At 44.5% G+C, this 23713-nt stretch overlaps 1 protein-coding gene across 1 annotated transcript; it reads right to left on the bottom strand.

Moving 5' to 3' along the window:
* Nucleotides 1-1810: 1810 nt before the first annotated feature.
* Nucleotides 1811-6318, bottom strand: LOC101771418 (putative methylesterase 11, chloroplastic). Its single transcript, XM_004958178.2, has 5 exons — nucleotides 5880-6318; nucleotides 4147-4383; nucleotides 2839-2982; nucleotides 2561-2692; nucleotides 1811-2456 (listed from the first exon to the last, which is right to left on the bottom strand). Exons 1-5 carry the CDS (start codon nucleotides 6210-6212, stop codon nucleotides 2169-2171), a joined length of 1134 nt encoding a protein of 377 aa, XP_004958235.1. The 5' UTR covers nucleotides 6213-6318; the 3' UTR covers nucleotides 1811-2168.
* Nucleotides 6319-23713: the final 17395 nt, after the last annotated feature.

Below are 23713 nucleotides of genomic sequence, written 5' to 3'. Positions count from 1 at the left end.
CTGGCCGACGTCGATGAGCCTTTACACATGCATTGTACTTCTGTTTTGACAATGATGAAACGCACGCTGCTACGCAAGATATACAAAGGTGCCCCCTAAGTCGGTCGGGCAGAGTGCTGGAAAGTATCAACAAGGAAGCATACATCAAGGAGGCGATGAAAGTATAGTTCCAAACCGTCAACGTCCATTCGTCCGATGTTTCCGCCCAAGCCGTTCATGATGAACCAGAAGCACAACATAAACGTCGGTTTTAAAAAAAAGAGGCTCCTGTCGTCCTGATGTGTGGAAGCTGATCTACGAGAGCCTAACATGCTTCTAATTGGAAAGCTAATTGCGCAACCCTTAGCGCTTTGTGGAGACGAATCTATTAAGCCTAATTAATCCATCATTAGCAAATGGTTACTGTAGCACCACATTGTCAAATCATGGACTAATTAGGCTTAATAGATTCGTCTCGCGAATTATACTCCATCCGTGCAATTAGTTTTGTAATTAGCTTATGTTTAGTACTCCTAATTAGCATCCAAACATCCGATGTGATAGGTGTTAAACTTTAACAGGTGTTTCCCAAACACCCCCTATGTATGCCCAAGCGTCTTTGGATGTAATTTATGATATGTGGCAATATAAAGATAAATAATAGAAAAAAATTCTCTGCTATATTTTTGGATCTATTTGTTTTTATGTCAGTTCTGGAAAATCTGTGTTAGGATTGATAATTTCATGTTCAAATTTGCTGCATACTCTTGATCTTTGCAAAGTCATGCTAGGATCTCAATTATAATCACAAGCATGCGCACCACGCATAAAAATACTTACGGATTGCTCTGCTGATTGTTATTTAGCACTTAGCTATATACAGGCTTTATTTGCCCATTTGGTCTAACAATTTTTGATTATAAGTGGTCTAACAATGTTACTGTTGGATGTTTCATGCCATTTCTCCCTGTCTTGTGGTTTTTAATTGTACTTTCAATTGTTGTTCACTCTCCGTGCCCTAGGTAGTCTCAGAAAGCCTGTCAAGTTTTGCTGATCAAGAAAAATCACCCTAGTTATACTGTGTGTTAATTGAAAGCTTCAATTGATGATATATTGGCTTGTATTTCAAATGAAATTCTATCTTCATCCACTTCGCAAATGTCTTCTCGGCATTCTCGCTACTCACAACTGTTCATGTCTAAATTGGCAACTCGCAACTATTCACATGCTGAAAACTCATTTTTTGGCTCTCATTGCAACTTTTAGTTCAACCTCAAATTTTACTTGATGATATATGCTTGCATATTGTATCCATCCAATTTTGTGTAAAGCCAAAATTTGCAAGTTTCTGCAGGACAGTAAACCACACTCCCCCACAAACAAATTTAGGGGATCCGCTCTTCAGGACGGGTGATTTGCAATCTTCAAAAATCCTTGTGCTGTTGGGGTTCGTTAATATCTTGTTTTGTTCTGGGTGATTTGCAATCTTCAAAAATCTTTGTGCGGTTGGGGTTCGTCAATATCTTTTTTTGTTCTCCTCATTTCCATTGGTGTGAGATCGATGATATGGAACAATACAAAATGCCCATAGTTGTGATCTCTATTTTCCCTCTCTTCTATTGGCAGCATGACCGACGTGATGGGGAATGCCACACAATGGTCATAGTTACAATGGATGATTGGATGCAATGGAGAAGAAGACTTTGTTAAATAAGTTCGTAATTTTCTTTGGCATGTTTTTTCCCTTACTTTTCTTCATATAAATCGGGCATAAGATACCTTAGGATGTCTTTTGTAGAGAGGGGAAAAGAAATAACTAGATATTTGTTTGTATGAGAAGAAAAAACATTTCTTTACTTTCATTTTTCATCATTTTGGTTGTAGCAGAGTTACAGATGCTGGCCCTATCTGAATGTGAAATTTCACATAAAGCTGAAATATCGTCACAGAAATCTCGTGAGATTCTACCGTTCCAAACTTGTTCTAAACGGGATCAGTAGTGATAGTCACACCCAAGATCTCAGTGCACAAAGGAAGAATGCCCTCTTCAGAGATGACGGTGAAATTCTAGAGCCGACTCTGCTGCCACACCGGCGACAGCATCGTGTATAACGACTCCCAAACCATACCATCCTCAGCATGTACAGCAGCCATGCAAGCTCGCTGGCCTGCAAAAGTCAAACGCGGTCTCACGATGCTTGGACCGGTGGCACGGCGGCGATCTCCACCAGGGTCTTGTGCAGCGCCTGCGGCTTGGAGAAGAAGGGCGCGTGGTCTGCCCCCTTCAGCCGCAGCACCTTCTCCGGCGGGTTGATGCCGCACATGCTCTGCTGGAGATGCAGGGGAATGGCGTTGTCCTCCGTGGTCTCCACGTAGAACCGCCGCACTGAGCCGTAGTTCTCGGCTGTTAACTGAAGCTTCTCCAGCACCGGGGCGAAAGGGATCGGCCTCATGGACACCGAGGCCAGTGACACGTCCTTCAAGAACCACGAGGAAGATAGTGTGAGAACTTGGCTCTGATCCTAGGATCTAGCAAATGCCATTTGGAGATAATTTTGAGTGGCTCAGTATAGCATAGTACCTTTGAAGGGCTTTGGTTGAACAGCAGGTCTCTCAGTAATGCTCTGTCGATGTTGATGGCTGTCGGAGGCCGGTCCTTGCCATTGGAGTAGACGAATTCCTGCGCCTTTTGGAGAGTGCCGTTTGCGTCCATCTGGAGCATAAGGATGGCATCAGGACATAATGATAGAAAGATGATGCTAATTCGGATGCGAGGCAAGGCAACATTCGATGTTCTTGTCAGTTTGATTTGGTTAATGTTGTCGATCGACCAAGTTAATGCAGTGGCAGGAGTTCAACCTGCTGTTGGAACATGTCAAGGGCACTGTGTCCATTTGTCAGCATTGCTGCGCAGACGAAGACTGCCTTGGCAACTTTGGATGGGAACATCTCCATTGCGTAGGATATACATGTACCACCAAAATCATGTCCTACCAAAATCACCTGCATAATGATAGAAGTATCGAATTGTTATATTTGTGGTAAGAGAGGAAGAGGTTGTGTGCAAAAAAGAATCACTCAAAGCAGGGATCTTCATATAAATCTGAACATAACAGTACCAAAATCTCCTGAAAAGTTCCTATGATGCTTTCAAATATCAATATTGGCACTGCTAAGAACTTTTCAAAATTCAGGTGAAATATTAAGATGATACATTGGAGCATAGACAAAATATTCCTAGGAATCATTTTAAAGAAATATAGATAAACTTGAGGGGCACTCAATTATCCTAAGTCATTGGTGCGTACATAATAATAATGTCATTCTCAAGCATCAAGTCATAACTAAAGTTAGGTGGTGCTTAGGCTTTCCATCATAATGTGGGACCAGTTCAATTAAGATGATTCCTGTTATGATTGTGATCTTTACAAAAAAAAAGTATACAGAATTTAGTGCATACAAATTTGATCCTGCAGAACACCAAGACATATTGTGTCTTATTAATGATTTCTCCTAGTTCAGTATTTGTACATTCAGTGATTAACTACTAGTTTCAACCTCACCCCAGAAGACTAAAGTACTATCCAAGTACATTAACACTTCTCTCATAATTTTCATGTTGCTGCAGTATCTATTCTTATCTAACATTCGCCAATTGAAAGAAGACAGCATTGGCAGCCTACAAGGTGCTGGAGTGCCCTGTACTGAAATCAATGTGCTCTCATAACAGTAGAATATAAACTTTTGCAGGAACAAGTACTATTTTGTCATTATATAGCTCTAAGTTTTAATAAATTAGTTAATGCCATCCCAGTTTGCATATTATAAAATGTAAGCAGTAGACCATCCCAGCAATTTAGTTGCAGACAACAATTTTTCTTTGACTGAAGATTCTTACGGACTACAGTCAGGTAGGCCTTTGTTATATAACTACATTGGAAAGTCTATAGGCAAGCAACTCGTTAGATGCAAAGAATATTAAAAATGTAAAGCATGAAAGGGGTTGGTTACTGTTTATTAATATATTAACCAGTAGGGGGCAACCCCTCCTGATTCCTAAAAGAACATGACAACAGTCAATTTTTAGGCTCCTACATCATCCCAAATAGAATTTAAGTTCCTAAATATTCGAAGCATCTATAATTGATATACGGAAAGAGGGTTAACCTTTTCAGCATCACCTAAGCCTTTAAGATAAGATGTAAGCGGTTCAGCATACTCTGAAAGACTGCTAATCTTGTTTGTGTCATAAGAATGAATCCCTGAGCCCGTTAAGTCGATGGCATTAACTTTGAACCCACTATCTTCAAGAAGCGATATAGTCTTGTACCAACACCAAGCACCAAAGCCACCACCATGAACAAGAACAATGATGTTGGTTTCCAAATCCTTAGAATTCAAATCCTGTTTGAGAAATGAACCATCAGTCAAAAATTGTGGTCACAAAAACATCAAGAATACAAGAATCGTCAAACGCTAGTATTCAAGTGAGGAGGAAACTAGAAAAAAATATCTGAGGTCCTGATGGATATGTATACAATATATTTATTATTCCGAGTCACAAATTTGGAAATGGTTGTTTGCCGATAAGGACTAAAAGACAGAAATGCCATCAGCAAATACCATGCTGATTCTGTTCAACCTTTCACTGCTTCCAAGAAATTTAGCATACCAGCGTATTCATTGGCAGCTGACAAATGACTTGGACAATGTCAAAACACAAACCTCCCAATCACAATCAACCTGGGTTTCCTCGGCTGGTATCCTCTTACTAGTCAACACCACTGTTAGTAGTCAGAAATGCCGGTATATAATACAAGTCAATACAAATTAGTAGCCACGCCGGCTGCCCATCCCTTTCATGATCAGGGCAAACCTGTGAGCAACATATCTCGACAACATATATGTGTCGATACTGAAACAATTTGAACTAATCAATCTCTAGGATCTCCCACAATTGCACAAGTTGGGATCTCATCAGCTCCTTCCTTGTCCTTTCTCCAGAGCAACGAACACACATGCCAATATGATTGCACAAGAGCTAGAAGCAACAATCGATCAGTTTCAACAGACCCCCACGCATGAAGAGCTTGTGAACAAAGACCCAATGTATATGACCAACTACTATCCGTCAACAACCGAAGTTTTCCAGTTACTCTAATCTTTTACCAAATCAGTGCTCGGTCGCTGTCAGATGCCTACTTGTTCACGCTTCTCAAGAGAGTTCATCAACCCCAAACGATAAAGTCAGGTCTTAGTCTATGTTGAAAATCAGGAACGCATGCCACCGTAGAACATGATACTATCAACAGATGTAAACAGGTGGAGAAGCACATGTGCATAGCACCAGCCCGGATTTGTAGGCTTTCCGGTTTCAAGGTTCAACGACCTTGCTCACCTATGGCATGGGAACCACTTCGCCCGGCCCCACTAGGCAGTGTCCTAGATCGCGAAATGTAATCGTCTATCCGGTTCTTACATGAGGCAATGGCAAGGAACAAATCAGAGGAGAATTGCAAATTGGTCTGACATGTCTGTACGATGAGAAAGAAGAATCACCAGAGATCATCATACCTTAATGAATCGAGCAAACCATGAAAGGACGAATCTAAATTTCACCGAAAGAAAAGAACAAAAAACAGCAAGACCGAGAGAACCGAGAATTATAACTTCAGAGGGGAAAAAAATCCCAAAGCCGCCACGTTTCTTACACGCGACGCAAAGGCAGCCAATCCCAGCGAAACCCCGACGGAGAAACGGGTACAAGTCAAACGAAAACAGCGCCAGAATTCAACGCAGCGCACGCGGCGGCACGGACACCAAGCAGACCAAGCAATGGGGAGTCGAATGCCGAGAGGCGCAAGCAATGGAGGGAGAATGAGAAAGCAGGGCGTCCTCACCTTGGCGAGCAGCTGCTGCGGCTGGAGCTCGGGGTCGGCGAGCGACCTCGGGCGCGTGCTGCAGCTCCGGGGCAGCGGCGGGCCCTGGCCCTGCCGCTTGGCGGCGTACCGCACGGACGCGGACCGCTCGAACGCCCCCACGGCGCCCCGCTGGCCCAGCACGAGCGCCGCCGCGGCGGCCAGCGCCTCCTCGTCGATGGACATGCTGGCCTTGGCGGAATCCCTCCCGCCGCCGCCACGGCCGCGGGAGGAGGTGGAGGAGCGCCGCTTCGCCTGCGGCGGCGGCGACGCCGACGGGCAGGGGTCGGAGAGGCAGGAGACCAGCGAGCCCATCGCGCTGGTAGATTTGGAGAAGGAAAAAAAAATCCTTGCTTTTGCTGCTCCGGTTCAGGAGGGTGGCTTTGGCGGAGGTCGAGGAGGGGAAGGAAGCGGCGGCAGCGGGCGCGGCAGCAATGGCAGGAAAAAAGGATACGAAAAATTTATACTTCTTCTGGTACCGCCGTTTTTGCACATAAGGGCTCCTGGTTGGAGGAATTTTGTTGAAGAGTAGTCCTGGTCAGAGATCATTAGCACAAGAGAGTTGAAAGTGTCGTAAAACTGAATCCTTGCGGGTAATCCACAAGAAATATTGTGCAGGATGCTCGATAATGTCGTGTTTAATCCGGCAAGATTTAGCAGAAACCATTTTGACATCCGGTACCACAGAATTGACATCTTCAACTGCGGAATCGAGACGGCGTCGACAACTCGACATGCAATTCCTTGATAGGTAAAGTAGAAGTAGAACTGTTGAAAGAATATTTTCTGGTAAGCTTTTCAGCTGCCGCTGTAGAACCTGGTACTACGTGACTCCGATGTGAAGCAGGTTCCACCCGGCCTTTCTGTTTCGACAACTCCTGAGGTTTACATGGCTAAAGAAAGACTGAAAAAAGGTTACCTAAACTAATCCCCGTGGCGTCAAAACGTAGCATGTTTGGTTAGCAACACCACTCAAAAGTAGTAGTACGTGCCAAAGAGTACAGCGACTTCATTTTTCTTGGTTCCAAAGCTCTCTCTCTCTATATGGTCTGAAATCTGAACACAAGTTGGCATCTTGGAAATTAACGAACCTCATGCCATGCGCGTCGCGCACAGTAGCAAATCTGTGCCACCTGCCATCCGCCCGGACTAACCTTGGGCCCATTTTTTTCCCAACTTTAGCACTATGCAAAAAGAAGATTCCCCATCACATCAAATTTATAATACATGCATGGAGTACTAAGGCCGTTACCAAAATTGGAAGTGCCAAAATTATTGTGCTGACACTGTAGCACACTGTAGCATTTTGTTTGTATTTGTGAATTATTGTCCAAACATTGACTAATTAGGCTCAAAAGATTCATCTCGCAAATTACAACAAAACTGTGCAATTAGTTTTTAATTTCATCTACATTTAGTACTCCATGTATGTACCGCAAGTTTGATGTGATGGGAAATCTTCTTTTTGCATAGTGCCAAAGTTGAGAGTTGGAGTGAAGTAAACAAGGGCTAAATGTAGACGAAATCAAAAACTAACTGCACAGTTTTGTTGTACTTTGCACGACGAATCTTTGAGCCTAATTAGTCAATGTTTGGATAATAATTCATAAATACAAACGAAATGCTACAGTCGCGTATTTATGCTAAAATACAAACTTTGCTACTACCAATTTAGGAAGCGTTGGCAGCCCGGACAGGGACAGGCTCTCCCATGACCTGTCGAGTCCCTATTGCATTTTTTGCTGTCGGTTGATGACGGCAGCTCATCAGAGCCTTGTGAGTCCCTATTGCAATTTTTTTTTTGAAAAGTTCGATTCATGTGTCCTTGCTGGTCGACTGTCTCAGCTGAAAACAGTAGTATCTTGGCATTCGGAGAAGAACAAAGGCGCGGTCCGCCGTGGCAAGCCCTGGCTCAGAAATGCGCCAGATGGCTCGGGCGACACGCACGGCGACGCGCGAGTCATGGCGATGGTTCTCTGTCAGAGCTGGGAAACGATTAGGGCCGTGTTTAGTTGGGGAATTTGGGAGGTGCCAAATTACTGTTACAGCACTGTAGCACACTGTAGCGTTTCGTTTGTATTTGTGAATTATTGTCCAAATATTGACTAATTAGGCTCAAAAGATTCGTCTCGCAAAGTACAACAAAACTGTGCAATTAGTTTTTAATTTCATCTACATTTAGTATTCCATGCATGTACCGCAAGTTTGATGTGATGGGGAATCTTCTTTTTGCATAGTGTCAAAGTTGGGAGTTGGGAGTAACTAAACATGGCCTAGTTTTTAGCCAGCCGGTTGTTGGTTCGAATTGAAGGCCGACCGAGCTGCTCATCACATTCCAGAGTCAAACAAAACCCATGTCGAGTTATCTGTATTTTACTCGATCAGCATAGTCCAGTCGATTTGACTCCGCAGGGGATCATTCAGATTTCAGAACGTGCTTGGTTTGACCAGGCTGATCCACAGCAGACACGCGTGTGCACGACACGGCTCGTGCCTGATTGATGAATTTTATACAAATTCAGGAATGGAAGGAACAAATGATTGGGACCTATCGATTTCTGGTTGAGTCGTGGAGGAACAGTATCTTGGCATTCGGAGTAGAACAAAAGAAAAATGAGAAGCACGATTAACACATCTCGGAACTAAACTAAAATCTTTTTCTTTATGACCGGTGAACACACCGATGCCAGGCATTTTGGTGGATGTCCTGCGCCCATGTCCTTTGCGACCATTCAATATTGCCATCCAATTCATCATCCATGGGATGCACGGCGATACGGCTCACGCGGCCACCGGTGGTTGGGATCCTCATCACGCCAAGGATCAGTTAAACTAGCGCAAAAAGCCTTCCACCCCGGGGCTCCACAAACTCGCATGCTCTTTGCGAAAAATTTCTTGGTTTTGAGGTGATCTTGTCAATGCCGTTGGGCGCGCCATGGCCGTGCCGCGCACCAACCGCGCATGCAGAAGAATGGATATAAAAGCATGGAGATCGCCGTCATGCTTCCATTGCGGATTCAGATCATAAAATCTTCCCCATAAACAGTGCTCGTCGATTTTTGGATCAACAACCACTGTGGAAAACACAGGGGTGGTGTGTACACTAGTTTAATATGATCTGAATCTTGAAATTCAAACAAAAGGATTTGTTTATTTTCAGATGCTTGTTGTGTGAAATCGATTGAGCCACCCTCTTGTATGAAGTGGTTTCATGTCATCGTCACGGCTTTCCTTCTCTCGACTCTTCTTTCTTCCTTCCTTTTTTTAACCAACTCAGTGGACGTGCTTTCGAAAGATGAAAAACTTTAACCTTATGGAGAGATTTTTACCCTTCTTTTCTGAACGTAGAGAAAAGGTTAGGTGGGGTGGCACCAAATTGCAACTGTTGGTTTCTCCAGCCAAAAAAAGAAAAAGATTGTTGGCCTGCTAATTACAAGTGCTGAACATGATTAGTTCGCACAAAGATGACACGATGGTCGGGTTTTAAGGGCATTTTAAATATTTCTAGATGCGAACATGGGGTAAGGATACTTGTCACTCGTCAGTCATGAGCATATTATGCTTTCCAAACTGCATGTTAGCAGTGGAAACCTAATTGGGTGGTCCAAGCCTCCAAAGCACTAAGCAACTATACATGTGACGGGCACCTATCAGCAAAGCTTCGCCAAAGAACACCAAGAATGATGCAACTTATATTAAAGTATCCAGAATTCCCCAATACTGTCAAACTAGCTGTTCCAATCAAACTTTTTTTAACGAACCTGTTCCAATCAGACTTACTCCCGCCGTTTCTAAATACTAGTCCATCAACCCGTGCTCCTGCACGGGCTAATATTTTTGAAAGCTATTATATTTAAAATTTATTTATACATTAGACTCTAAAAAACAAGCTAAATAAATAAATTAGTTTGTTATAAACACCATATAAATAATGACGAAGGGAGTACTTGCTGAATTTTTTTCCTGACCGTAATTTACTAAAATCACCATATATAGGCTGTTCAGAAAAAACACAAGTTGCAAAACATTCTCTACAAAAATTCTCTCTTCTGAGAAGTGAGAACCACCACACAGTAAAGAAATGGAAATGAACAATCTAATTTTTGCTTTTAGCCCAACCAACCACATTACCAGCATACACGTTTCCTCTTTCTTTTGTCAACTTTGTTGACACGAGAACACAGTAATGGAAAGATCAAAGGTGAATTTCGTCTGATTTCGGCACAATGGCACCGATCAATTCAGCTCTGATCTCCAGCAGCTTGCTGCTCAGTGTTCACTCACATGTTCCCCACCAAAAGCTTCACTGGAAGTTTCTTCAGGGCCATCCTTTTGGCATGGGGGGAAAGCCCCCGGCCCAGATCAGGCAGATGAGATGAGGAGCATCATTGTTCACTTCCCATGGCATCAGGGCCACCCACAAATATCATGGATCACATGAGACTCCACGTACGGTTACCTCTTTCTCTGTCCTTTTTTAGCTTCATCACAAAAGAAGCCGCGATACGGTGCTCATGGCTAATCATAGAAGAACATCATCTGAACACCGTGCGAGCCATCATTTCCTCATGAGCTTCTGGAGTGCGGAGTAAGGCTCAAAGAGATTCTGCCTCAAGCTGCCCTGCAACTGCAAGCACATATCTTATTGTCATGGCATCATGCAATTGCATGGGTGTGTTGATCCTGCACGTCAGCTTTTGGGATGCAGATAAAAGTCAAGTGAGATTATTGGAGCTTGGAAGCTCCGCTGTCCGAAGAATTCCTTGTCTTTGCCGCCCTAGACAGAACTGTTTACAATGGTGGGCAATACTTCTGCATCTGCATGTACGTGTACTCGTCAGAAAAATGTGTGATCATGGACCATAAGCCATCACATGTGTTCAGAGTTTAAGCAGGGGAGTCTCTAGGCTGCCTGAAACTGACTGAAAGCACTAGTTGGTTCAGCCATGTACATAAAGAACTAAAGAGGAACGTTAAGATATGCTAGTTATTATACTTAAAGCACAAAAGCGCTCCAGTTCCGGCCGGGACCAGCAAGGGTCAGAATCAACTGAATCCAAATCAGAACCACACCTGCGAACTCTGTGAGCTGGTGTACATCCTTCAGTGCACCTAGGCATCTGGTTCTTCAAACTGAAAGCAACTGATTGAAGATCATGTGGTGGTTGAATGAACTGTCTGTCAATGGATGAATATACCTGCTGCCGGCTCCAATTGGCCTTGCATTCAGTAAAGAGCAGATCAGGTTAAAGAAAACCTAGATGTGCATCTACTTCACATGATCGATGGCCAGCAAGTACATCCTCGATCAAGGTCCCCAGCCACCTGAGCGAGCAGTTTGTGGTCCAGGAATACGTGTGCGCAACGCTTGTATGAGCTGCGTGCGTGCGTGCGTGCGCGCGTGTGTGTGCAGCGTGTATATCAGCAATCATATGCATGTGCACAGAAAGGCGCCGATCGATCAATCGATCAGGAAGCCTTTTACGTACATTGTAAAATGCAGATGCTTCTGGTTGCCGACGCATGACGATCCGCGACGAGTTGTAAAGGGACAGACGAAATCGCGCGCACGTAGCAAGTGGGTCGTCGTTCGAGGGCTCTGATCTCTCGGATTTTCGATCAAAATCACAAGCTTTTGAAACGGGAGTTGGATGCGAGAGCCAAGTGCTGAACTAGAACGACGAGTGAAAGTCACAGTCGTTGTCCCTTGTCCGTGTCGGCGCAGCGGGGACGACGGTGGAGAAACGGGCCGTTCTGTCTGTTCGTGGGCCGCTTTTCAGGACCCTGCTCGACTAGACGGAACGGCCCGTTTGAAGATCCAGATCACTCCCACGATCTCCTGGGCCTGCGCGTCTCTGGCCCTCTCTGCTTTTCGCTTCTCCATTTCCAGGCCCCTCCTCACCAGTAAGGGGGTGTTTGGGAACGCCCTGTTAAAGTTTAACACCTGTCACATCGGATGTTTGATACTAATTAGGAGTATTAAACATAGACTAATTAAAAAAGTAATTGCACAGATGGAGTATAATTCGCGAGACGAATCAACTAAACCTAATTAGTCCATGATTTGACAATATGGTGCTACAGTAACCATTTGCTAATGATGGATTAATTAGGCTTAATAGATTCGTCTAGCGAATTAGCACAGGGTTCTGCAATTAGTTTTATAATTAGCTCATGTTTAGTCCTCCTAATTAGCATCCGAACATCCGACGTGACACTGTTAAAGTTTAGCACCTCGTATCCAAACAGCCCCTAAGTCACCAGGCTCCTTCACGGAACCGCTTCAACACCAAGAAGGCAAGACGCACATGCTTCGCGCTTAAAACTGACTCGTTGCTAAGTTCGTTCCCCATGACCCCCATGAGTGTACTCCTACGCATGCATTGTGCTTCTGGCACACATGATTCGGCAGTTAATCAGGCCTAGCTTGTGCGGTTATGCCTGCTACACACGTGCATGGCTTCCCTAAACATGACAGCGATGTTCAGTAGTCTTCCCTTTACTGCATAGCAGCAGAAATGCAGAATATGGCTGCCCTGTTCGTGAATATTTTTAGGATCTATCTTGCGAAATAGATCTACCTTATCTAGTAGAGGCTACCTAATACTTGTGTTTAAACTTTCTACTATAACGATTTTCATGTTTATTTTATGACTAGTCAATTCCCTTAGTGGATGCTATTGCTAGGTGATGTGAGCAAGCACACGTTTGAAGAGAAGCCATACGGAACTGTCTGCAATAGTTACCGGCTTTTACCCCCTTCGTCTAGAAAAAATATATGCAATTCCAGTTTTATTTTAAGCCAAACTATCTTAATTTACCATGTTTTAAACAATATTTATGACGTGAAATATGATACTACAGAAAATATTTCACGATAAATTTATTAGTACTTATTTAGTATCATAAACATTGACATTTTTATATAAATTTGGTCAACTAAATAGAGTTTGACAAAAGGCAAAGGGAGTATTTGCTATCTCATTGTCGACTCATATAAGATATTATAAAAGTCGAATTCTCCAACATCTATTTTAGCACACTGCATAAACTAACTGAGTCCAAAAATAAAGAAAAAATAATTGGAGATGAGATGGAAAGTTGAGTCGTCCATAAGAGGAACGGTAAGCACAAAGCTCATTGGCTCTGATCCCGCAGATTTTTTCAATAAAAACAGTAGATTTAAAACCAAGAGTTGCATGCCAAGTTGCCAACCCTAGTGATGCACTGGAACGATGACGTGAACACTATCAAAGATTTATATTGAATAAGGTATATGCCCGTGTGTTGCTACAAGCAATACAAATTCTCTCCATGAGCATTAGTTTTTATCATATGAAACATTTATAACGACATGTAGCAATGGAGATACACACTCTCAAATAAGAAAAAGCACAAATCATTGTATATCAAAAAAGGTTGCCTACTCAGACAGGTAATGGATCGTGCAACTTCATTGCCTTCCTCTCGCCCTCACCTTTTGCCCCTGCCACCACCCTCATCGTGACACGATATTCATACCATGACACATAAGAAAAAGAAGTGAAAGAACACAAATTCAGATTCAGAGACATTAGCTAACACTATGAAAAGTCAGAACATGGGGCATAAAACTCCTCCCACAGCCTCGACAACTGCCTCCTTCTTCCCCACCCTCCTTCCCACCCAAGGATATGCGAGCCATGCAGCTGTGTCCGTCGATTTGCACCGGCTACCCCAAAGCGTAGCCTATGTGCTCTCCAGTTCACCTCGCGCAGGAGGCGTGCATGTGAACTTAATTTTTACCATGTGCTTTATAAAGAAACTTAGATTTGGACCATAGCACCTATATTGGAAGTTAATTCTTTAAAATACTACTTTCCAAACCATGAATTTAGATATTTTTATTGTTAGAAACTATCTCGGATTAAACAACTTTGCAAAAAAAAACTCATGGTCATTGTAGTGTTGCCATGTGGCAACTGTTGGCGCCTCTTATGCACACAATAAATTTATTGTAAGGATAAGGCACATCCGTGCAGTTGTATTTTTCCATAGGTTTAATTCTTTCAAGGTTTATCAAATCCAAGAAACAAGCAGGTTGTTGGTCTTTTGCTTTATAATAAGCTTATTAACCCTATCAATATTCATATGACGACATAACATGTAAAATAAGCATGTATGTACGTAAAAGAAATATGCTAATTAATGATGGAAGTTATATGAAAAACATCATACAATATTGCACTTATATTGCAGTTCTAAAAATTTAGTTATAATGTAGATCCTGTAAGAGTTTCTTTTCTTATAATTTTGAATTGTGCGTGTAGTAGCTGCTGATGTAAAGCATGTTAAAGCTAATAGGAAGCCTGTTGGTGGTAGAGAGAAGCATTTTCCTTCCTCTAAAGAGAAGTCAATATGTTAAATTAGTTTGTCATAAATGTCATATAACTGAAAGAAGAGTATAGTTGTTTGCCTATCATCCCACAGGGTCTAGAGGCTGTAATGGATATCGCTAACTTATGGTCTATTTCGTATAAGGAGATCATCTACCACCCTGAGTTCATGTGTGATGAGATGCTGGCCACCCTCTTCATGGAGTACCAGAGGTTAGTTAAGGAAACAATTGCCAACTCGTGGTCTTGATTCCGATGCGATGAAGATCATGAACTATATTCATTTAGTGATGGGGTCATATGTGTCAGTAGTTTGCATCAGCCATGATTTATTGACACAGTGGTGTTACTTTCATTTTCAAGACGATGATACTGGACTGGGCGCTTTGACAAGTAAGCAAAAGAAGATTTTCAAGAAGCTTAAGAAGAAGATGAAAAAGAACCAGCTCTTAAAATTTGATAGCATGAAACTCAATTTGGCTGGAGCTTTAGTTTTTGATGTGCATCATCATTCCCAAGCCCATATTGTTGAACCACGTGTTGATAAGGTGGCTTTCAATTTGTCTCATAATCACAATTTTGCAACAAATCCTCATACATGGAAAGATGTAGTGGTTTTGCTACACCACATATTTCATCTATTCCCACACCTAGCCATTAGCCAACAGAGCATTTCACATGTACAAGATGTGGGACTTGTTGTCTATAGAGCGTCAATTTCCTATCCCCCTAATTTATGAAGGTAGCTTATTTTTCTATTTGCAATACTATCATTTCTACTCCTCGGAAGTTGAAACATCCCTTTTCATTGATCCTAGTTGTATTTTGTTCTTTATTTTGCAGCCCCTGCTAATGCTGTGCTGGATGATGAGAAGCCCGATGCTAAGCTTGGATCAAAGAACAGGAATATGATTTTGCTGATAAAAGGACACCTGCTAGGGACATAAACTTGATGTTGCTGACCAAACGACCTCCTGGTGCTAATCCTGGTGCTGGTTCTGAGGAACATGAAGCTGATGTTGCTGACAAAAACCTCCTGCTGTTGATGAGAATGCAGCTGCAGAGTGATAATGAGACCATCGATATCTCCTGCTAAGAAATCCACTGCTGTAGATGAAGCTAGAAAGCTGAAACTTGATAAGAAATCCACAGCTGTGGATGAAGCTTGAAAGCTGAAACTTGCTTCTGTTGTTGAGGCATTTGAGTGATGAGTGGACTTTGTGCATGCTCATGCTGATAGAAAACCACTACGGATCAGCATCCATTCGCCTCCTCTCATCAGTTCACCAACGCCAACCCTCAATCTCAAGTGATCAATCTCCATCAGATTCAGAGCAAGTGAGTTAACAGCGCCACTGCCATGCACGACAACACCTCCCTAGTTGCCACAGTAGAGTGAAGGGACACGACTCCCTTGCACAGATGCACAACTAACCAGGCCGCGTACGCATTGGCGTGTACCCATGCACACACGCACCCGTCAGTCCACTGCACGTCGTCATCCACGGTCCACCGGAGTACCGTGCCTGTCCTCCTACAGACCTACACCATCGCACATCACGCAGCCGTAGCACGCACAGTGACGACGACGACGTTGCGTTGCTCAGCTTGTCAGGTGAGAGATCGATGGCATGGCGCGACGGTGGACGGGTGGAGCATGTAGCAACCCACGCGCGCGAATCATTGAGCTCGCCGTCGTGGTCTCCGGGCCGGCAAAGCCAAGCTCGGCGACAAGGTGTGTACCAAACGAAACGAAAACGATAGTGGATCGGAGTCTGGAATGACCGGCCAGCCACATGCTGTCCCAGGAATGGAATTGCAAGGCCTGTCGGTCCATTAAGGCTCTCTGAATGCGAGCGATAATTCAAGACTTCTACGGCTCTAGATTAATTATAAAGAGTTTCAATCGATTTATCTCGAATACAAGCTTTTGAAATTAGAGACTGGACTACGCATGCGTTGACGATATAGATGTCCATTCGGGCCGCCCGGCCCGGTCCGGCACGGGCTCGGCATGGCCCGTTCGTTTTCGTGCCGGGCCTAGCCCGTCACGATAACACCCTCGTGCCGGGCCGGGCCAGCCCACGGGCCGTGGGGGCTGCCCATGCACGGGCTCGTGAGGTCTTTTTCGTGCCGGGCCGGCCCGAAGGGCCCGTCTTTTTTTACGGGTCGGGCCAGCCCACAGCCCATATTCGACACAACACAACACACAATCACAAAATCACAGACACAGACACAATCACAATTCACAAATCATTTGAGCTGTTAACATGGAATCACAGACACAACACACAATCACAAAATCACAGACACAATCACAAAATCACAGACATTCATCACATGGAATTATTAGAGCTGTTTAACACTTGATCTGTGTGATCAAGTGTTGGCTGCCTCATTAAAAACCTTCCTAGGTAAAAACTCACCCTTGTGAGAAAACCCTAGGAAGGGAAAAAGAGTACAGCCAGCTCATTGTTTCAATTCAACATTACAAAGAGTTTGAGACACACACAGAGACTGACAGACACAAAACATATTAACATCTAATGAACAACTGGGCAACTGGCCAAGCTCCATGCTCCAACAGGCAACAGGCATTCAAAGTCAAGTCTCCAAGTCTCCAAGTCCAACAGCAACAGGCAACAGCCAACAGGCAACAAGCTTCAGGTTGCTCCTGGTCCTGGGGTAGGCCTAGAGGTGCACAAGCACAAGTGCACAACAGGGCAACAGGCAACAGGCAACAGCATTAGCTCATTAGTGTTTGCAATTCAAAGTATTTAACAAGATGAGTAATGAGTTGTACTTACTGACTAGCTTGGCCTTCATCCATGTCTGGGTAGGGGCTTTTGTAAGTTTCCTCCAGTTCATTGACCTCCTTCTCAACATCATGTTGGGCCCTTGCATCTCCCAACTCCCAATCCTTGAGGCAGGTCAGCATCTCCACCGTCTCGGCAGCAACCGTCGGCGCCGCTCCTCAATCACCCTGCCAGTTAGACTAAAACAAGATTCCGAAGAAACAATGGAAACTGGAACAGACATAACATCTTTAGCAAGTATGGACAAAATAGGATAGGATAGCTTGTGCTCATGCCACCAACTAAGTATGTTGAAGTCATCATCATAGCAAGAAATAGTATCACTGTCCAAGTAGGATGACAGCTCTGAAGCAGGAGATATAGGAGGTGTAGATGAAAGAACAGGAGAACCACATGTACCAGGACCACCAAAGATCTTACCCCATGCCGTTCTTTTCTTACCAGTAGCAGCTGAAGGTTGAGCGGGCCTTTGCGATCGAACTGCACCAAACTTGTTTTCATACTTGTTAAACAACTTATGTAATTGAGTTCTTACCTCAGTGAAATAAGAAGAGTAATCAACACCAACTGTCTGAGAAAGAAGTTGGAGAACATTATGAAAACCTCTCACCTTGGCTCTAGGATCCAAAATGAATGCAAAGGAATACAACAGAGGTATGTTCTGCCAATACTTGAGAAACTTAAGCTTCATGGGAACAACAATATTTCTGAGCAATAGATCAGAATCTTGGCCATGCAAATGGCCAGCAATCTCAATAATATGATGCAACATCAAAGGACTTGTAGGATAGTAAACACCAGATAAAGCAACAGTGGAATCATAAAACATTTCAAGGAACAGCAAGATTTTCTCAGCAATTACCCAATGGTTTTCAGTCAGAAGTGGCTGGCCATTGTGCACATAATGAGCAGAAATAAAGACAGAAAAGACATTCTTATATGGTAGTAGATGTTTGAGCATGAGATATGTAGAATTCCATCTCACATCCATATCTAAACCAAACTTACGAGGGCGTACCCCCTTGAGAATGCAGAAGTTATGGAAAGCTGCAATGCGTTGATTAGAAGAGTTCAAAAAAGAGATTGCAGTCCTAAAAGCCTCAAGATAAGCCTTGATCCTCTTCAAACCAGACTTGACTATGAGATTGATAATATGACATGCACAACGTTGATGCAAAAGACCAACAAGTGCTTTATCAGAATCAGAATCAGAATCAAGAGGTTCAGGATCTGGACCTAGATAACCAACAAATTTGGGAATAAGTGTGGACATGGCAGAAGTATTAGCAGAAGCATTGTCAAGTGTGATAGAGAAAATTTTATCCTGTAAACCAAACTTAGAAACAACTTGTTCAATACGCTCAGCAATGTTAACACCAGAATGGGAGCAATCAATCAACCTAAGAGCAATGACTCTCTTCTCTAATTCCCAATCAGCAGAAACAAAATGTGCAACAACACTAAGGTAGTCCTCCTTGGCATTCCCTGACCAAATATCAGAAGTAAGACAAACAGAAGAAACATGAGACTTCAAAGTATCAACAAGAGAAAGACGACGCTCGGCAAAGAACTTGGCAAGATCTCTAGAAGTGGTCTGTCTAGAAACTTTAGCAAAACGAGGGTTATGAGCACGCTGGATGTACTCCACAAATGCCTCTGTCTCACCAAAACCTAGGGGAAGATCAAGTCTAGCAATCAACCGGCACAATTCTTTGCGAGCAAGATCGGGCTTGTATTCCCAATTAATAATTGAGCCATCAGAATGGAATTGCAGGTGAGACTGAACAAGAGAAGAATGGTTTTGTTTAGCCAAGCACATCTTCTGGTGCCGGAGCAAATGGCCAGTACCAGCACAAGACCGGCCAGTAAGAATGTGAGAACAATGACGGCACTTGGCAGCGTACCTTACCTTCTTCCCGTTGGCGCCTTCCTGGAACAACTCCTCAAAGTCATTCCAGGCAGCAGACCGCCACTTCCCCTTGCGGATACTGGTGCCCGTTGATGTAGTTGGGGTAGAAGATGGGGTAGAAGATGGGGTAGAAGGTGGAATGGTACCTCCGGCACCGGCAGCATCCACATTGACAGGAGCAGCAGAGCTACCGACGAGTGGCACGGCTCCGGCAGCCACGTCGTCCTCATCGTCGCCTGGTAGAACAGAACAAGAAGAGGAACAGGAAGATAGGAACAAGAAGAGGATCAGGAAGACAGGAACAAGAAGATGATCAAGAGAACAAGAACAAGAAGAGGATCAGCAAGATGTTACCTGGCAGGCCACAGGCCCTTAGGTCGTCGTTGATGGTGTAGTTCTCGTCCATCACGACGACCTCCTGGGGCAAGCGGCAGCCAGGGGCCGGGGCGTCCCTCAGGTCTCACTGTCTCACTCAGGCCTCAACCGCTCCGCCACTCAACGGCGCGCGGCACCCGACGGGGCGACGGATACCTGCGACGCCGGAGCCCGGAGCAGGAGAAGAAGACAGTTACCTGCAAGAAGAGGATCAGGACAACAAAAACACGATCAGGAGGATCTACATCAGGAGAACAAGAAATGGATCAGGGGGATCTACTCATGTACATACCTGCGACGCCTCAGCGGCTCAGCCCGGGCTAGAGAGGACGACAGGAACAAGATCAGGAGAACAAGAAGAGGATCAGGAGGATCTAGATCTAAGGATCAGGAGGATCTAGATGTAGATCCAGATCCAGGGAGGCGGGACGGGAGGAGTAAAGGAGCGGGGAACGAAGGAGTCGAGGCGAGGAGGCGGTGCGCCGGTGCCGGTGGCAAGCCGGCAAGGCAGAAGGCACCAGGGAGGCAGGCAGGCGCCAGGCGGTCAGGAGGTGAGCAGGGAGCCGGGAGGCGGGAGTGGAGCTGCGGAGGACGGGAGGAGTCGAGGCGAGGAGGCGGCGCGCCGGTCGCCGTCGGCCGTCACCGACTCGCCGGGACAGGAGGAGCTGAGGAGGCGAGGTCGCGAGGAGCCTGGAGGCTGGAGCGCGAGCGCAGGCGCGCAGCGGAGGAGACGAGGAGGCGAGGAGGCGGCGGGCGGAGGGGAAATGGGGGATTGGGGGTAGGGTTTGCGAAGGGGGGGCGTCGCCGGCCGCGAGGGCTTATATACGCCCCCCCTTCCGACCGTTGCTGGGCCGCCGGCCTGCTGGGCCGCTGCTATTTGATGGGCCGGCAACGGGCCGGTAATCATTTTCGTGCCGGGCCGTGCCGCCCGTCGGGCCGAGGATACGGCCCACGCCCGGCACGATGCTGCGGGCCGGGCCAGCCCGAGTCCGAAGAATTACGGGCCGGGCCGGGTTAGGTACAGGCTAAAAAAACGTGCTCCGTGCTGGGCTCTCGGGCTGCGGGCTGCATGGCCAGATATAGTTGACGATGTTGAGAGGCCTGGAGGAGGATTGTTCTCTCTATTTCTTTTCAGAAATTTCTCACTGGCCTTAATGGGCCTGGGATAGCAGTACTGAAATTCATGTAAGCTCTCGTCCACTAATCTCGAGTGAGCCCAAATAAAGCTCGGCCCAGGATCAGACTGAGTCTTAGGTGGGCTTTGGCCTAGTAGTCTCTTCCCCATCTCTATTTCATTACAGTCCCACAGCGTTGCCGCTTGTATCCTTTGCTCTGAGAAGCGAAGACACATCCTTGGCCCCATTTGGGGTGGTTTATTTCGACTTCGGCAGTTTTACATAAAATAAGTCATTGTAACCTGAAGCTATTTTATAAGCTAATGTTAAAATAAAATTGAAGCCCGATGAATTTATTATTTTTAACTTCACCGATTTTAAATTCCGGCTTTAGATTCGCCGGCGACAAACGGCCCATCTCGTTAAGAATTTTCACACCTCACTATGCCCCATGCTTAAAATTAACTCATTGCTAAGTTCCTATCAGTGCACTCCTGCGCATGCAGTGCTTATTAGCTAGGTAGCTTAATTAACTGACACACATGATTATATTCGACCGTTAATTAGGCCTAGCTAGCTTGTGACCGCTACACACGTAGCTGCATGACAGGCATGTTCAGTTAAGTGGTCTTCCCTTGCTGCCAAACACGTTGCCCCAGTTCGTGAATACGTATATTTTATGGATCTACACCTAGACGTGGCCTACCTAGTACTTACACTTTAACGATTTTTCGTATTTTTATCTGTAGTCAATTCCTTGTGAATGCTAGGTGTGGAGACACGCGTTTGGAGAGAAACCGTAGAGCGTAGGTCATTTGTCAACCGTTGTTGCCACTCGCCATGGCAACTGGTTGCTCTGCCCTTGTATGTGAGTGGCACGTTAAGAGTATCTCTCAGCTTGGCGTGTTTACACAACTCTATGAAAACTTAAACGAATGGAGGAGATTATCAGAAGAGTCAAACCCAGCATCCTAAACTCTGCTAGCCATATCGCTCATTGATGGATACAACTGATCACTGGTACAGTATGTCGTTATTCTACCTAGGACCGTACTCCAAGACTGTAGAAATAAGAATTGAAGGCAACAGCAAAGCACATTAATTCAGTTCATCAGAGCAGTAGGCAGGGAAAGAAAAAATATGTGTACATGCAAATAAAAGTTTACAATACAAGAATACACGGAATCATCTGACCAGGACGTACTCTGCCGTTGGCGCTAAGGCCCATCATCATGCGTACTCACTCGCCCGTCATGCCTTTGGGCGGAATGGCTGGATCGCATCGCCACACTCATCAACTCACGCCTCACGGGGAAGCTGAGCTCATAAATAGTTGCATGGAAAGGCCTCAGCCTCCGTGCCGAGCATCCCGGCTGTCAGGCGATCACCCTCGTAGTTGTAGCGGAAAGGCTGCCTCGTCGCTCCTCACTAGCTATCGAGGAGGCTGCATATATATGCATGCCGCTGCCGCCATATGTAGACGCCCAACGACGTAGAACGAGGAGGCAATTACCTACAGCCTACTGAAAGAAATGGAAACAATTCTTGCTGCGTTGCGGCGGCAGCCCATCTCCCTCGCGCCGGTCGCCGCGCCGAGCCTCCTGCCACTAGAGCCGCGCACGTGCCCTGAAGTCTCCCTTAGACGGTGAGACCCTTCCTGCTCAACACCTTAGTCGTTTCCATGTTACACGCCGTGCGATCCTGACCGCCATGCACGCTGTGACCTCGTGCTCAACGCCTGCTCCTTCCTTTGCCAGCGCTCGGAGCGCCTGCGCGTAGAATGAACTGAGGACCGAGGAGCAGATGCATGCATGGCTCTCATTCTGTTTGTACGTACAAAGGATATTTTGTTGAAAATTTGAGTGAGTTTTAACTCCGAAAGTGGAGAGAAAGGCTAGGGTCGAGCCAGCAAAAATCGAGGCCTGTACCAAACTCTAAAATGAGACCTACCTCTCTAAAAAATTAGAACTGTAAAAAAATAGAACTGTAAATAAGATATATGATATATATCACAATAAGATATATGCTCATAATCAATCTTCTCCAGCAATACACTCTCAAGTGCTATTGTGGTCAATCATTAAGTCTTTGTTGTGTCATTGTCGAACACAAATATGACTTCAGTAGTTTCAATTTAGAAAAGCTTCGCTCTGCCGATGCAACGGTCACAGGAATGGTCAACAGAACTCTATATGCAATACTTGCATTGGAAAAACAGTCATGCCGCTTTAGGAACTTTAGAATTTCAACAGGACCCATATTTTCTTTAGGAATGAAATCTTGAAGAAACTTCAACTCCACATACAAATCATTGGCATCAACATCAGATTTTCCATCTTTTGTAAGGACAGCCCCAAGATTATCACAAGAAGATTTCAAACTCATGTCATCCAATGACTGTAATGTTTCAGAGGTAAATAAGAAACCAAAATTTTGTTGGTAACTCTGGTATTGTTCAAATCTTGTTGTAAGTGAGGAAATTGCTTGATCAACAGTAGGTAAAAAATAGCTGATTCTAAATAGGTCCTCTGCAGACTGTGTAGCAGCATTTGTGTCATCTAGGTTCTCATCAAAATGTCTCTTTCTTTTAATTTCTCTTCTTTTACAAAATGTTGTACCAATATCCATCTCAAGTGCAATTCCTTTGGCAATCTCTAATGCTTCTAAGAAACCAGTTTCCCTATAACCCCTGAAGAAAGAAATCAACCCTTCCACTTTCTCAATAGCAACATTAATAAGCATATCCTTTGCTTGCAAGTGTTTGCATACTAAATGAATAGCATATAATACCTCATACCAAATAACTATTGCCACTATAAATTCATACTCTCCAAGTTCATTGTTTGCCAAGCCCTTAGCCTCACTGCTTGTTTTTGGATCATTATCAACATCAGATACCTAAAATTGAAAGGAAGAAAATATGTGTTATAGTTGGAGATAGCCAAAATAAGTATATCATTATCAAATATCAATACAACAATATTGGGTACCTGAAGTAGAGCCTCTCAAATGTCTATGCACTGAACTCTTATAGCTTTAACACTTTCAACACGACTCTCCCAACGTGTAGCTGATACTGACTTGAGAGTCAATCTGATATGTTATCTTTTAGAATCTGCCATTTCTTGGTAGAATTAGCAAAAGTTGTATAGATGCGCTAGATGATTCCAAAGAAGTTTTTAGCTTTACCACAAGTCTTATCCATATCACAAAGTGTTAAATTAAT

The sequence above is a fragment of the Setaria italica genome, chromosome II (genome assembly GCF_000263155.2).
Source record: "Setaria italica strain Yugu1 chromosome II, Setaria_italica_v2.0, whole genome shotgun sequence".
Taxonomy (NCBI): domain Eukaryota; kingdom Viridiplantae; phylum Streptophyta; class Magnoliopsida; order Poales; family Poaceae; genus Setaria; species Setaria italica.
This window is presented reverse-complemented; position numbering and strand designations above follow the sequence as displayed.